The sequence below is a fragment of the Rana temporaria genome, chromosome 13, assembly GCF_905171775.1.
Source record: "Rana temporaria chromosome 13, aRanTem1.1, whole genome shotgun sequence".
Classification (NCBI taxonomy): domain Eukaryota; kingdom Metazoa; phylum Chordata; class Amphibia; order Anura; family Ranidae; genus Rana; species Rana temporaria.
In genome coordinates this window covers 112,379,685-112,396,260 of record NC_053501.1, presented here as the reverse complement: position 1 = coordinate 112,396,260, position 16,576 = coordinate 112,379,685, and the positions used below count along the sequence as shown (strand labels likewise).

The 16,576-nt window shown below is 44.0% G+C and overlaps 1 protein-coding gene across 1 annotated transcript in view; it reads right to left on the bottom strand.

Moving 5' to 3' along the window:
* Positions 1-900: 900 nt before the first annotated feature.
* LOC120920336 (NACHT, LRR and PYD domains-containing protein 3-like) overlaps positions 901-16,576 on the bottom strand; it is a 28,496-nt gene continuing 12,820 nt past the window's right edge. Inside the window, exons 4-10 of the mRNA XM_040332365.1 lie at positions 15,920-16,085; positions 14,074-14,139; positions 11,029-12,769; positions 5,964-6,050; positions 5,271-5,441; positions 3,144-3,308; positions 901-1,146 (exon numbers count right to left, since the gene is read on the bottom strand). Of these exons, the coding sequence (XP_040188299.1) occupies positions 1,005-1,146; positions 3,144-3,308; positions 5,271-5,441; positions 5,964-6,050; positions 11,029-12,769; positions 14,074-14,139; positions 15,920-16,085 (2,538 nt within the window). The 3' untranslated portion in view covers positions 901-1,004. The remainder of the gene's footprint in view (positions 1,147-3,143; positions 3,309-5,270; positions 5,442-5,963; positions 6,051-11,028; positions 12,770-14,073; positions 14,140-15,919; positions 16,086-16,576) is intronic.

Sequence of the window (16,576 nt, the reverse complement as noted above, 5' to 3'; positions counted from 1 at the left end):
ATTTTGTAGACGCTATGGGGCAGATCCACAAAGAGAGTATGCCGGCGTATCTACTGATACGCCGGCGTACTTTCAAATTTCCCGCGTCGTATCTTTGGTTTGAATCCTCAAACCAAGATACGACGGCATCTGGGTTAGATCCGACAGGCGTACGCCTAGTCGGCTTTTTCCGGCGTATAGTTAAAGCTGCTGTTTTGCAGCGTATAGTTAGACTTGCCATGTTAAGTATGGCCGTCGTTCCCGCGTTTCATTTGAATTTTATTTTATTTTTTTGCGTAAGTCGTCCGTGAATCGGGATGGACGTAATTCACGTCTATGTTAAAAAAAATGGCGTCCTTGCGACGTCATTTAGCGCAATACACGGCGGAAAATTTAGGGACGGCACATGCGCAGTTCATTCGGCGCGGGGACGCGCTTCATTTAAATTAAACACGCCCCCTAACCGCCGATTTGAATTCCGCGCCGTGACGCCGCCAGAAATCTTTAAGAATTCGAACTAAAGCCAGGTAAGGTACGGCGGCGTAGCGTATCTCTGATACGCTGCGCGGGTGCAGATCTCTGTGGATCTGCCCCTATAACTTTTGCGCAAACCAATCAAAATTGACGCTCTCTTTTTGTTTATGGCGCAAAAAATTAAAACCGCAGACGTGATCAAATACCACCAAAAGAAAGCTCTATTTGTGGGGAAAAGGACGTCAATTTTGTTTGGGTTCAACGTCGCACGACCGCGCAATTGACAGTTAAAGCGACGCAGTGCCGAATCGCAAAACGTGCTCTGGTCAGGAAGGGGGGTAAATTCTTCCGGGGGGGTGAAGTGGTTAATGAATGTTGGTTATACCATATTGTTTCACATGTGACCACCATCCTATCATAACGTGTTCAATCAGGAGTGACACAAGCTTGTTATTGTAAAACAACTTTATTATTCCCCCTCCCTCCAAAACAAATTAGAAAAAGACTGTACAATATCTGTGCTTTTTAATAAATATTGCAATATAAATTACTTATATACTCGTCGTCACATTTTCAGGAAGAGCTGAATTCTCTGCATGACTTTGCCATACATTAATTCTGAGACCTTGACGGGCGTTTATAAGGTCCTGCAGCTCCTTAACTACTTCTTCAGAAAATCCGTTGGCACCAACACTAGAAGGTGGAGAAAAAAAACATTTAGTTAAATAGAAACCACATATAAAGACTAGGTAGACGACACTGCTACTTTTATATGTCTGGCTCTGATGGGGCCCATGTGAATTTGGGGCCCCTGGGCTGTGCCCCTGGGCAGGGCCGATCCTAGGGTCACAGACCTCTGGGTGCAGAAAATTTTCTGGCGCCCCCGCTTAGGCGCGGTCATCTTAAAGTGGAGTTCCACCCATAAATATAACATTACATCAGTAGTTTTAAAAAAATGTCATTAGTCCTTTACGAAAAAAAACATTTTTTTTAGATGCCTTCAAAGTGTTGTTGCTAGGCAGAATAGTTAATCTTCCCACTTCCTGCACCTAGGTGCTTAATGCTTTCTAACCTACACCGCACAGACTCCTGGGAATGTAGTGGGTGTAACTTTCCAGGAGTCTGTGCACTCCCCAGTCTCAAAGAATCATGTGACTTGGACAGCACAGGTGCTGAAACCTGATCTGACACTGCTTGTGCAGCACTGAGCATGTGCAAGGCTGAAATCCAGGAAGTCATACCGTCTGGCTTCATGATGCCCACACTTAAGATGGCCCCAGTCAATTTCTATTTTATAAAGTGTCTAAATGCTGTAACAACCTAACAAAACGGACCTTAGTTTACAGACTAACTTTACTAGAATACATTAAGCTTGTGTATTACAGGGGTATTTATATTTAAAAAGTGAAATTGTGGCCGGAACTCCGCTTTAATAACTCCTCCCTATTACAGATGTTTCTATGGCAACGACCCAACTCAGAGATGCTCCCCTAAGGAGTCTTCATTACCCTAGGATCCTCCCATGATCTCTTAACAGTAAGTGCTCTGGAGAGGGCTTCTGTTATAGAGTCTGTTAGAGAGAGCCTCCAGACATACTGCAGGAGACGGTCAGAGACTGCAGACATGATACAGAAGATGGTCAGAGACTGCAGACATTAACAGAAGATGGTCAGAGACTGCGGAAATGATACAAGAGATCTATGCATCAATTGCAGCCTCATCAGTGCCCATCTAATGCAGCCTACCAGTGGCTCTGTGATGGGCTCCCCCCTGGTCCTCTCATCTGCCACCTTCTCCTTCTTCCCACCCATGCTCTTTATTCCCTCATACTTGGGCACCATGGTACCTTCACCCACCACTCCGCTGTCTACAGCGTCCCACTGCTAGGCAACCACGGGGGAGGAGCCGTGACACAGACACAGACGCTGAGATGGTAGATTGGGCGGGCTTTAGTAGGGACTGAGGACAATGTTTTCTGAGCAGGGTGCGGTGCTGGTGGTCAGTTCGCCCCTGGGCTGTGATAATAAAAAAAAGGTTCCGCCTCTTTACGGCTGGACACTGAAAGAAGCAGACTGTTCCTCCCTTTCTGCATGCTTTTCAGAATTTGAATCAGAGGCAGAATGGTTATGCCCTGGAGCAGTGGCGTAGCGTGGGTTGTCAGCACCTGGGGTGAGGCAAGTAATTTGCGCCCCCCTGACACATGGACTTTCCTATTTTCAGCTAGTTCCAGTCTGGTCACATGATCCACTGTGTGAGACTGTGTAAAGCTTGGAGTGGTGACATCATGTTTATGTTCCTATGTCCCATCTGTTGTTGGCGCTCCCTCCTCTCCACACTCATGACAGCGCCCCTCTAGATTTTGCGCCTGGGGCGGTGGTCCCCCTCGCACCCCCCACGCTACGCCACTGCCCTGGAGTTGTGCCAGGGGTTATCAATCCTTATCACCCCTACTGTCGCACGCCTCACTCTCAGCCCACAACTCACAGAAATAACTCAACAATGCAGTCTATATATTCTACTGAAAAAATTATTTTCATTGTCCTAGTTTGAAATTTCCAAAAAAAATGCAAATGGTGGAGCATCTCTTTACTTACAAGCCAACATTTTTGGATGTTGCACAGGAAGGGGAAAAAATCCTTAATGTTACTGCATTTAGTCTCATGGCTGGTTACTTTGTACACACTACTCACAAGATCTCTTTCAGGCTGGAGGATTTCTCAATAAGGTCCTTTATGTGCCCTGAACCAGCATCGGTAAAGCTATTATGGCTCAGATTTAGGTATTCAAGGTTTTTGTTGTTACTCAGGGAGACCAAATACTGGGAGTCGTCATGAGTCAGTTTGAGGGCACAAAGCCTGAAAGAAAATGAAAACCAACAGTACAAGTTACAGGTTTTATTACAAAAACAAAAGAAACCATGTTGCTTTTGTGTCTTTTTTTTTTTTTCAATTCGGGTCTGAATTTCCACATTGAGAAGGCGAAATAAAAGACACAAATAATTTCAGGTCTATAGTCATTATTGTAACGGTCACCACTGTTTACGATATTCCATTCCATCGCCCCATGACAGCTTATCCGACAATCCAGCCAACAGGACCCATTCCATTCCCCAGTAAGACGAGACACACGCTCTGTTTCTGGTTCCAAACGAATGAATACGTTTAATGGTAACTCAGCTTGTTATATACAGTTTTAGAAACCAAGCGAACAATGAATCAACTCCACCCACAAGGCACTTCAATACACACTCTCTTAGACAATGACATTTAGTTGAGTTAATTATTAGTCATCCCCCAGACGTCCCGTCTCAGCAATAATCTATTCACTGCTACATAATGCACATTCCTTTGTAGACGTAATTGACATGCTAATCCATTACACCTGAAAAGAGACGTCTGATCTTTAGACTGCTAACTCACAACACCTCTATCATCAATAGACTTTCACACAAAACAGTGTCATTAGCATCCACAATGAAAGGTCTTTCAGAAGCCAGACCCAATTAACACCTCAAAGTTAGACATCTGACCTTTACAGACTTAATTAGTACAATAGACACAAAACAGTATTAGCATTGAAGGAGATACTCTTATTGACCGGTTGGGGGTCAGAATGAAATCACCTGTAATATGTCCGGATCTCCTGCAATACATGAATTATCAGTAATGTCCCATCTCATGTAACAACCCACGCTACGAAAATCATTTTACTGTTCGGGGTCCCCACAACTTGGGATTTTTTTTTTAGGGGTCTCGGCACTAGAAAGGTTGAGAACCACTGCTTTAAACAGATGCATATGATGCCATATGGCACATGATGTCATGCCCTCCATGGCCCGCCACGTTGTTATGGAAATTAGGCTGTACGCTGAGCGCACACCATATCTCCTGTGCTAATAAGCACACATTCCGTCTAATGTTATAATGCATCTTACCTATCACTCTATTTCCCGTATATCCCCAAGTAAACGGACATCCCCACAGCTTACGTGTTCAGCAACATGCTCTTCTGGGCCTCTACCCAGCACAGCGCTTGGCTTTTTATTCATAAATCACAAAAGCAGTGACATCACAGGAAATGACCTCCACACAGGAAATGACCCAACAGGAAACCCTTCCAACAGAATGAGTTAATACAAACAACCAATGAATAATGGCTAAAGAAGTCTTATGGGCGTGTCCGGGCAGGGACAGCGTGTGTGTATGTTTTCCCTGTCCCTTGTACCTGGAAGCTAGACAAAGGAAGCTGCATGGCTTTTAAACATGGACATTCTCCCTGACCATAACAATTCATAGGCTCCTGTATTACCGCTGATATGAATCCTTATTCTGTGTTGTTCCAGAGAACAACGCATACCCGGATTATACTACCGTTCCTGTGGATGGGAGGTTATCTGCAGGTGCACGCTACGAGTCCTGACATGTGCTTATCAGACACACAGCAGAGACAAGAGCGCCCATCCCCCATAACCGACAATGTCCTTGCAGAGTGAACATATGCCTTCCAGACGAATGTCTGTGCAACGCACAGGGGTCCTTTTGCTGGCGGACATATCCCCACTCTGCAAACACCTCCCTCCAACCTCAGGAAGTTTTCCACTACCAGACGGGACTCAACCAGCGTCAGTCTGCCCCAGTACTATGACAATACACTACGACAATACATATTAAATACATCTTCATAAAATTTCCACAACAACACTATGACAAAAATGGAGGTGCGGAAGCCTTAAAATCACAGAGGAAGAATGAAAACCTTTGAAAAAGTCAAATTGATGGTTCTATAGAGGGGGGTCCTCTTTAAGTTTGTATACTCACTCAAGATGCTTTACCCTACATGTTGGGCTGGACAGAGCGGCAATGAGGTCGCTGAAGTGGGGACCCGTCAGATTGTTAAAAGTCAAGTCCAGAAACATCAGGGAACCGTTTTTATAGATTGCAGATGCCAAGGTAGAGCAACACGTGCTGGTGAAATCATTATTAGTCAAACTGTAGAGGACAAAAAAGTAAATCACTGAAAATGATATGAATGATTGATTGCTTACATGACCAACATTTGATCTGCCTGGTTATGGCCAAAATCGTACTATTTTTTTTTTTTAACTGAACCAAATCTAAGGGGAGACAAGTCAGTGCTATGATCCAAAACAGGGGTCTCCAAACTTGTCAAACAAAGGGCCATTTTTTTTCCCCTTAAGACTTTAGGAGGGCCGAATTGTGGCCAGCCGAGACAGCAAGTGTCCCGGGCCCAGCATCGGTGACAATAAATGGCCTCAAGGTTGGTTTGAGGAGGAGTTGTGCCCCTATTATTAGGAGGAATAGTATCCCATCATTGGTATCAGTGGAAGAAATAGTGCCCCCTTGTTGGCGTCAGTGGGAGGAATAGTGCCCCAAAGGCTAGTAAAGGGCCGCATCTGGCCCTCGGGCTGCAGTTTGGAGACCCCTGGTCTAGAAAGAAGGAAGACATCACACAAATCAAATTTTTCAAATGTATTTTAGATTCTGGATTACCTGAGATTCTGGATTCTGCATTTAGGATGAGCTAACGCCTTAGCTATAAAGCAGATGTCTTCATTCTTAAGTTCATTCAAGTTCAGTCTATTGAGGCAGATTTAAGAAAAATAAAAAAATATTTTAGTGTTAGGACTCCAGTTCTAAATGTTTTATGTCTACATTTATACTTTCAAAGCCTAACCATCACTGGTCCATCAATGGATACACCTGTGTCTATTTTTTTTTTCAATCTTATAAACTATTTAAACCCAGGCCAGATATTTTTTGTTTTAGAGCCCATTCACACCTCCGCGACAAAACGCCAGACGCCGGACGCTCGTGCCGCTGGAGGGGAGAATTCCCATTGCTGTCTATGGAGATGGTTCACATCTCATAGACGCCGTACGCCTGCCGCCTGAAAAAAAGTCCCGGACCCCTTTTTTCAGGCGGCATTGGCGTTCGGCCATACAAAGCAATGGGAAGGCTTTGTTAAAAAAAAAAAAAATTACACACTCGCAGCAAAATACGCCGCGTACGCGGCGTATCTTGTCGCGGAGGTGTGAATGCAGCCTTAGACAGAGTTAGAAAGAGTTAAAATTTTGGGAGCTTTGTATGTGACCCTATTTAGGATATTTGCTCCACCACCCCTTTATTTCTCTTCCTGTGATGCTCTACCAGGACAGAAAGGCATGGACAACAATAAAAACATTGGGGCAGATCCTCGTACAGATTACTATCTAAGATACGCCGCAACTTACTTTTTTTTCAAATCCTCAAAGAATTTGCGCTGTAAGTTACGGCGGCGTAGTGTATCTTTGCCGGCGTAAGGGCGCGGAATTCAATTTGATGTCATGGGGGCGTGTTTTATGTAAATACGGCGTGACCCGACGTAAACAACGTTTTTTTTTAACGGCGCATGCGCCGTCCGTGGGGGTGTCCCAGTGCGCATGCTCGAAATTAAACCAGAACAAGCCAATGCTTACGACGGTGACGTCATTCTACGCAAATCCCTATTCGCAAACGACTTACGCAAACGACGTAAAAAAATTCAAAATGTGAGGCGGGAACGACAGCCATACTTAACATAGTACGCCTCATAATAGCAGGGGTGACTATACGCCAGAAAAAGCCGAACGCAAACAATGTAAAAAAAATGCGCCGGCCAGACGTACGTTCGTGGATCGCCGTAACTAGCTAATTTGCATACTCAGCGCGGAATTCGACGGAAACACCACCTAGCGGCCGCCGAAAAAATGCACCTAAGATCCGACGGCGTACTAAGACGTACGCCTGTCGGATCTAGCCGAGATGCAGTCGTATCTTGTTTTGTAGATACAAAACAAAGATACGACACGATACGATACGCCCCATTGTCATTAGTTCTAAACCTTGCTCCTTGCTTTTCTGAGCAAATTGCCATCACTTCCTATCCTTATAGGAAAGGGTAGGAAATCTCCCTAGTGGGATGCAGGGCCGTCTTTAATGTTGATTGGACCCTGGGCAAAAAAATTCTTGGGGCCCCCCCATGCAATTTTGCTCTCCACCTGCTCTGAGATATACAATAAATATCAGCTAAACTTAAAATCAGTTTACTGTATCAGATCAGGCAGCGATTGCGAATGGTTGCCATCATTACCACTTACTGACTGGTTGCTAGAGGTTACAGCACACATTACGGCTCACTGATTAGTTGCTAGAGGTTACAGCACATGATTTCTTCTTGTTGATTGGTTGCTAGAGACTACTGTACAGTAATACTGCTCACTGATTGGTTACTCGAGGTTACATCACATCATCTCTTCACCGCAGAGAGGCATAATATACATAGTAATCAGCTATTTACATATGAATGCTGCCGCTATTAACATATGAATGCTCCCGTTATTTACACATGAATTCCGGTTATTTACATGTTAACACAGGGTCTGCAGGTGAGTCATCTGTACACAAGAATTGGGCAGCATTAGTAGCAGCACTTCACACGGAGATATCAGGATACAGCACAGGACTAAAACTTCAAGGGACAAGGGAATTTAAACTGGGATAGTGAGATGAACCTAACAGTGGGTCTAATGCAGGGGTGTACTGACAACTCATGGGGCCCCCCGGGCAATACAAGATTATGGGGCCCCCAGGCGTACAGATGGACACCACGCCAGGAGGCATTGCATAGGCAGGGCAGCTAAAATCTTAGGATTTTCACATCAAAAGCATGTCGGTTTTGGACATATCAGGGACAGATGTAAAAAAAAAACACTGATTTTTACATACTGTCCCTGGTTTTATTGAGCCTGGCAACACTGATGGGGCCCCCTAGTGGCATGGGGCCCTCGGGCAGTGCCCGAGAGTCCCAATGGTCAGTCCGCCCCTGGTCTAATGCTGCGTACACACGACCGTTTTTCGGGTTCTAAAACATTTTTTTTTTCAATGTCATTAAAAAGGATCGTGTGTGGGCTCCAGAGCACTTTTCACAAAAAATGGGCATTAAAAATTTCGAACATGCTCTAATTTTTTACGTAGTTTTTAACGTCGTAAAAAATTGTCGTGTGTGGGCTTTAACGACGTGAAAAAAACGTGCATTGCCCAGAAGCAAGTTATGAGACGGGAGCTCTCATTCTGGTAAAACTAGCGTTCTTAATGGAGTAAGGACATTCATCACGCTGTAACAGACTGAAAAGCGCGAATCATCTTTTACTAACACTAAATCAGCTAAAGCAGCCCTAAGGGTGGCGCCATCCGCATGGAACTTCCCCTTTGTAGTGCCTTTGTACGTGTTGTACGTCACCGCGCTTTGCTAGAGCATTTTTTTTTTCACGATCGTGTGTAGACAAGACCGTTTTAATGATCAGGTTGAAAAAAAACGTCGCTTTTTCTAGACCCTTAAAAACTACATTTTTTTAACCCAAAAACGGTTGTGTGTATGCAGCACAAGCCTTCTAAATTAGGAAAGGTTTTCATATTGGCCAGGGATTGACTGCTGTATCACCAGAACAGCAAACAACCAGAAATCTCTGAGGACACAAAAACGGAAAAGTCACAGAAATTCCAACTTCTTTATTGCTTTTTTTGGTTTTCTGGTGTACTTTACAATGATATATGGCCTTTATGTATGTAGTGCCTGGTTACTTCCAAGTACCGGTGCTATTGAAATTTAGAGGGTGATCAGAGTGCTAATGACTTTGATCCAAATTACAAAATTACTCCTCTAAGCTGACTTCTCCCAGTCGGTTGAGCTCCCGGAATTTGAAGAAGAAAACAAAAGAAAATCTCTGATAGAGATTTCCGTTCACCACAATGTTCAAATAGGGTCTCTGTTTCAGCTTGGCTGTGCTGCGGGCCCATTCTGTTGTACCTGGGGTGCTATCCCACCCCAGGACGACAGGTGGCAGCAGCGGAGTCGAGACTTGGGTGTTCTTTTCCAGCAGCCAATCAGGAGGGAGTGTCCTCGCTGGGCATGCTGGGAGAGGGTACTTATGGGACAGACGCCATTGATTCTGGGTCTTCTTCCAGTGTGGCACCCACCTTTAGGGTGACCACATCACGGCACCCCGGCATTATGGCCTCCCTGGCCGGGGCGTGCGTGCCACACGGTGTTCCTGGTTCCGGGACCATGTTGGTCCGGAACATTTGAGCAGTGATTGACTAGGTTCCCACTTTTAAAAATCCCAAGCGGTATAGCTGTTCGGTGGGGAGTCTGTCTGAGGAGCCATTGAGAGGAAAAGGATTTCGACAAACCACCGGGGATCAAGGTAGCCGGACACTTAAGGATTAAACACCTGTCAGTCGGTACCTGGGCGACGTTAAGAAGGAGATCCAGGCGTAATTCCTATATGTACAGCCAGAGAGGGTGTGTGTCAGAGGTGTCTCTCTGAAGTTCATTCTATGGAGGGTCTGTGGCAGAGACTTTTCCTCAAGTTCATTCTAAGGAGGGTCTGTGGCAGAGACTTTTCCTCAAGTTCAAGTTCATTCTAAGGAGGGTCTGTGGCAGAGACTTTTCCTCAAGTTCAAGTTCATTCTAAGGAGGGTCTGTGGCAGAGACTTTGTCCTAACAAGAGTTTGATTGATACTCCGGCTGCCAGGTCAGTGAGAGAGGCCTGTCCGGGTACGCTAAGCCCACTCAGTCAGGAGTGGTACGGAAAGTGTTATGTATGGGAGCAGGACTGTTCCCAATACTACGCCTGAATCTGCTGTTCTCCTTCTTCCAAACCCTATCCTTTCATCACCAGTTCATTGTTTTTACCCGGCTGGGTAATAAAGAGCACAGAAAAGACACTTGTTGCGGACATTCCTTTACTATCGCTATATGCACCATTCACCCCTAGGAATTGGGAAGAGCCACAAGGTAAACGTGCCACCCAAAACAACCAGCAGCTCCTCTGGGGGTTGTACTACATGTATTATAGTCGAGGTAAGAGTATGAGTGTTGTATTTGTTCTTATGTACTTTTTGTATTCTTTATTCATGTCTTGTATATGTTTCGTTTGTGTATTATTTACTGTATATAGAAATAAAGATTATAAGAAAAAAAATGTTTTAACAAGAAAGCTGCCCTTTTACAATCTCAATGAATGCAGCCCCCTTTCTTGACCTTTCAAGACTCCCTTTCTTGACATTCCAATGAAGATTCCCTTTCTTGGCCTTTCAATAACTGGCCCAAGATGATACTTCCAATGAAAACAGCTCAACACCGGAGCCAACAGTAGAAGAAGTCAATGGATAATGCAAAGAAATGGCTTCTCCCAAAATCAAATCTCCAACTTACGATTTAATATTTTTTGAAAGCAGAACTCAACTGAAAAAGTTAAACAAATTAGGGTAGGTAAGCACATTATTGTAGAAGAGACATGCATCTTCCTACTCGGCATACCTCTGTGCTAAGAATAAATAAACTATTGTGCATATGCGTGGGAGTTACATGTTTCTGTCCCGGCCAATAAAGATGGCCACAAACTCATAAGAAGACCATTGAAAATGCCAGTGATGGGAAAGGAGCAAGAGGAGGTGAGTTTAGATCCACTTTCGTAACACATATTAAAATGGATAGTTATTTTTTTCACCTACGTAAAAAAATATATTTACCCACCGAAGCGTCTGCACTGCGTGAAGTCCCGGGTACAGTCTCTCCCAGCATTCGGTTTCAAGGAAACATTTCTCTAGATCAAGGCTTTCAGGTTCTTTGCATGATTTTAAAATGAAAGCCAACACCGTGCAGTCAAGGGGTGTCAGGTTGAATCTTGAAAAATCAATGTTTAGGTTTTGCCCAAGAATTTCTGACACTAGTTCTTTATTTCGAGATTCAAAGAGGTAGTTGAAAATATTTAAAGTTTTCCTCCTTTCCGAAGCATCCTTTGATGTCTTTTTGACAAGTGTGGAGAGTTCACGGAGCCAGGAGATGACCTTTTTGGAAGCTTCATCGTTGAAAATGAATATGTTAGAAGAGCCTTGGTGGGAGGATGAATTATTTAGAAGAGCTTTGGTGGAGCCATCGGTCAGACCAAAAAGAAAACGAAGAAATATTTCAGCATGTCCATCTTGAGATTTGGCTTTTTCAAGTGCTTCCTGTAGTTTTTCAGGTTTATAGTCAACATGATGGACCAAAGCAGCCATGAACTCCTGAACAGTAAGATGTAAGAAGGAATAGTTTACATAACAAGGTTGCTTGGATTCCACCATAAAACTTGTTAAGAGATGTAGTGATGTGTCCACAGTAAATGATTTCAGATCTTGTTCTTCAAACACCATGAGGCGGTTCATCACCCCAAACTCTGCCAACCATCCAATAGCCGTCAGGCATTTCCTGGCTTTTTCCCTCTCTGTCTCCTGGCAATGATTGGTTAGAATGTTGCTGATGAAAATCACAAAAAGTTGCGTCACTGTTTTTGGCAAAAATAATTCTGACTGATTGCAATTTGTTTGTTGAGATTTGAAGCACATTGATAACACTCTGCAGATGATCCAGCAATATGACGGGATATAACAGAAAGTATACAGAGATTCGTTGTCCCTCACATGGTTAAAAGCCTGTAAGGCCAACTTTTTGTCATCAACAAAAAATAGCTCGAAGTACATCTTCCTTTCTTCATGAAAAAATCCCATGACCTCACAAAATAGCTGAAAAATGTCAGGATTAATGGAGACCAGTTTGGCTGGTCTACTGGTTACCAACACAGAGCAACCCTTAAGAAGAGATTGCCCCAACAAGTTAACCAAGATCTTACCAAGGTCTTGCTTCTGCTTTGTGTTGGTGTTCCGAGATCTAGAAGCAAAATCAATTTGGTGGCAACTTTCATCTAAGCCATCAAAGATAAATAAAAGCTGCTCTGGGACCTTTAAGATATTTTCAAGCTGAGAACTTAGATAGGGATACTGCTGAAGGATCATCTCCTCTAAGCTGACTTCTCCCAGTCGGTTGAGCTCCCGGAATTTGAAGAAGAAAACAAAAGAAAATCTCTGATAGAGATTTCCGTTCACCCAATCCCAGACAAACTTCTGCATTAGGGTGGTCTTCCCTACTCCCGGTACACCGCTGATCATGATCATATTTGGCACTTGTTTTATTTGACGGCACCAGCGGAAGAGCCTTTTAGGAGAAACACGTTCCAATGCTCTTTGAGTCTTACACATGTAGCTTTCATGTTTTTCCCCAATCTCTATTAGCTCATGCTGAGTACGGTGTCTAAGTTGCTCTGTGGACACAACAACCAGATTGACAAAACGCTCTGAAATGGGAAAATCTTGACTTTTGAGGGTAGTTCCTGGTGGCTTACATTCCACGAAATTCTGAGTCGTATCCAGCAGATATTGCTTATGCTTGTCTTGGATTTCTGTATACATAAAACACAGAGATATAAATAAATTGTCATACTAAAATGCCAACCATGCTTTTGTTTATATCCTTAGCAATGAGACTCTAGAGTGTCTCATGTGTTTCATTCCAATGGCAATCCAATAAGATAAGAGGGAAAAGTTGCTAAAGGATAGGGTGGATGAAAAATATAATAAAAAGGCACCTCACGGATCGACCCCAGTGCAGGGAACAGTCAATCATTTTTGGTCAAACATTCACGGAAAGGGACCCATTGGGCCTTTTCCGGTGGATGCAATGTCCTGGGAGCTACCCGGCTAGTGAATCTCCCAAGAGGGGCCGAGGGGCGATAGGCGGGAGGCTCCGCCAGGCAAGATCCTGGAGCTCTCTCACTCCAAAGTGAGCACCCATAGGGGGTGGGTTATTGATCTGGCTTAGGAAGTCATTCCTGCTGAAATATTTCTCATGTAGACCGATGCCTGCAGTGATATACTTGGGTAACACATAAACCTAAGCAACGAACATGTGGGGACAGAATTCTTTGTCTTCCCCCGGTCAGAATAACCACAGACAGCATTGTCATTATTATATTGCAAAACTTCAATAAAAAATATTGAAAAGAAAAATATAATAAAAAAAAAGTTTTATGTGGTTTTCAAAAGCCTACCATACCAGGCTGTTTCAACAGGCAAAACATAGACATTCAACGTTAGTAATGTAGTTTGCCATTACCCTTAGGCCCCGTACACACGACCGGATCTATCCGCTGGGATTTATCCGCGGATCAGTTCCAGCGGATAGATCCGGTCGTGTGTAGGCCCAGGCGGACAATTTTCGGCGGACATTTGTCCAGCCGACGGATTCCCAGCGGATACAAATTTCTTAGCATGCTAAGAAATCTATCCGCTGGAATCCTGTCCCTCGGACTTATCCGGTCATCTGTACAGACTCACCGGATAAGTCCGTCCGATCCCCATCCCTCGCATGCGTCGGAATGATTCGACGCATGCGTAGAAGCATTTACCTTCCAGCGTCGCGGACACGTCGCGACACGTGACCGCGGATGTTTTCCGCGCGGATTTTGATCTGATGGTGTGTACAAGCCATCAGATCAAAATCCGTAGGAAAAATGTCCGATGTAAACGGTCCGGCGGACCGTTTCCATCGGATAACCCCTCGTCTGTACGAGGCCTTACCCTTCCCACCTCCATCCCCTTTTCCTTTGGCCTTTACATCCATCTGTCTATTCATCTGTCCATTCATTCCCTTTTTTATTTATCATTCGTTGATCCATCCATCCATTGTAGCTGCTGAATCACTCACCTTTAATTTCTGGATCTAGCGGGTGTCCGTTTTCATCCACTATTATTTGTTCTTTCAATGTCTTTACTAAATAGGACAAAATCATGTAGAAAGATTAATCACAGGACTATGCAAAGATTTACAGACATGAGGGAGTAGACTTGGGTCTTAGTGTTGACTGTACTTCCGTAATGAGTGTCAATCACACATCAAGCTACTCACAGACTCGTTTGCTATCTACCGTGTTGACTATTAGAAGTCCCTCATTGGCCTACCTCTCCACAGGCTATTCCCGCTTCAGTCATAAATGCTGCTGCCAGAATCACCTACCCTACCAACCGCTCAGTGTATGCTCCCCCTCTCTGCCAATCCCTCCATTGGCTTCCCGTTGCCCAACAAATAAAGTTCAAAATACTAACAACATACGCCATTCACAACCCTGCCTCCAGCTACATCACCATTCTTGTCTTAATATTTCACCCAAACTGTCCTCTCTGCTCCTTCCAAGACCTCCTACTCTCTAGCTCTCCTGTCTCCTCCTCCCATGCTCATCTCCAGGATTTCCCCAGAGCCTCTTTCATCCTCTGGAACTCTCCACCTTAATCCTGTGGTACTCAAAAGCCTTGTACACGCACTTGTTTTTCATGGCACGTAAACTCTTTCAATTCGGCCGTCGACCGGATGCTAGTTGCCCCAGGTGTTGGGACATAGAGGGGGACATGATCCACGTGTTCTGGAGATGCCCCAAGCTATTCGGCTACTGGACGGAGGTGACACAAATCATTGACCAGGTGTTTGGAACCTCCACTGAGTTGGAGGTGAAGCACTGTCTCCTGGGATTAGTAGAAGGAGTGGAAAACCCAGGAAACAAGCAAGTAGCGGTTTTGAGATGCTTATTTCAAGCAAGGAAACTGATTGCCTTGAGATGGCAGTCGGCGTTACCTCTGTCTGGTAGGTAATGGGCAAATAGTATGAACGTGACAATTCCTAAGAAGATATATAAAGCAAGGAGTGTTAAAGAAGTACGACAAAATGTGGAAACCCTGGTGGGACGCAAGGGGGATTAATATGTGAATTTTAATGGAGTAGAATGGCACTCTAATGACCTGATGTGAACTAATAGCAACCTGATTAAGATGAAAGAGACAGGGAAGGATGGATGAGTGAGAGAAATGGATGGTGATGCGAGGAGGCAGGGATTGGACAAGAATTTAGACCCAAAGGGAACACTAGGCAAGATTACCCTATGATGCACACCCTTATACCCTACACCCTTGAAAAGCTTGTCCTACTTACGTTGATATATTTACACTTGTTAGGGGGTTGGGAAGAGCGGGAGGGGGAGGGGCAGTTGGGTAAATGAGGGGATGTCTGATCTGCTGTATCTGTAAAATAAGAAATATCCTTGTGAAAAAAAAGAAAAGAAATACCTTAATAAAGAAATAAAGTTTAAAAAGAAAGCTGAGTTTCAGGCTGATAACAAAGGCACAAATTATTGCAATGTGTCTCATTGGAAAGCTTTTCCTCTACTACCTGTAGATGCAACAGGAAATCTATCCAACGAGAGACTCCTAAACAATTGTCACCAGAACAAGCGTCTCTGTTGGATCATTTCCCCTCAATTCCTTTTCTGGTAAGAATTACATTTTTTTGGAATGTCCCTTCTTTTTCAGTCCTGGTGGCAATGGTAACCAGAGCAAACACAGAGCATACTATCTCTAGTAGGGATGCAGGCAGCAATAAAAACCGAAGAAGGGTTCTAGTTCCTTAGCACTCCGTCCAAAAATAAAAAAATAAATAAAAAGCTATGGCTTGAGATACATTTTATCATACATATATTATAAACTAGATCATAATGATACATTACTTTCAACGTTGTGGATTTCCCAAAGTACTGCAAGTAAATTGTGATGAGGATGACCGGTCTGTAGATTGTAGAGACTTTCCAAGAATCCTATCACAGCTTCTTTTCCTGCTTCGAGGACGCCCTGTACCACTGAGGCTCCAAGGTTTTCTTTCATTGATTCGTAAGTCTGTAACAACACAAGGACATCACAGGTGAAGGGGGGGAGAAGTCAAGGTCTCAGAACAGAACAGAAAATATGGCTTGGTTATGCCTTGTACACACGATCGGGCTTTTGCCCGACCAAATGCACAACATGTTCTATTTCTAAACTCTGATGGAATTCCTCGGAAAAAAAGCATACACATAGTCGAAATTTCCAATGGAAAAAGTCTGACTTTTTCCATCGGAAATTCTGATCATGTGTACAGGGCTTAAGTCTACAACATTGGATAGTTAGTTGCATGTACCATGGGAGCTTTCTGTGAAATAATGTACTGGAAACTACAAGCAACTACATTGAACTCCAGCCAAAACTCTATTCTAGTATGGTGGGGAGGCAATACAGGTGGTTTGGCCAGGAGGCAAACAGTCTGGTCACCTACTTACCCCCAGACAGTCATTGGACAGTAAAGCAGCAGTAGAAGATTAGTGAGGTCATCTAAAACCTACTCATATCAT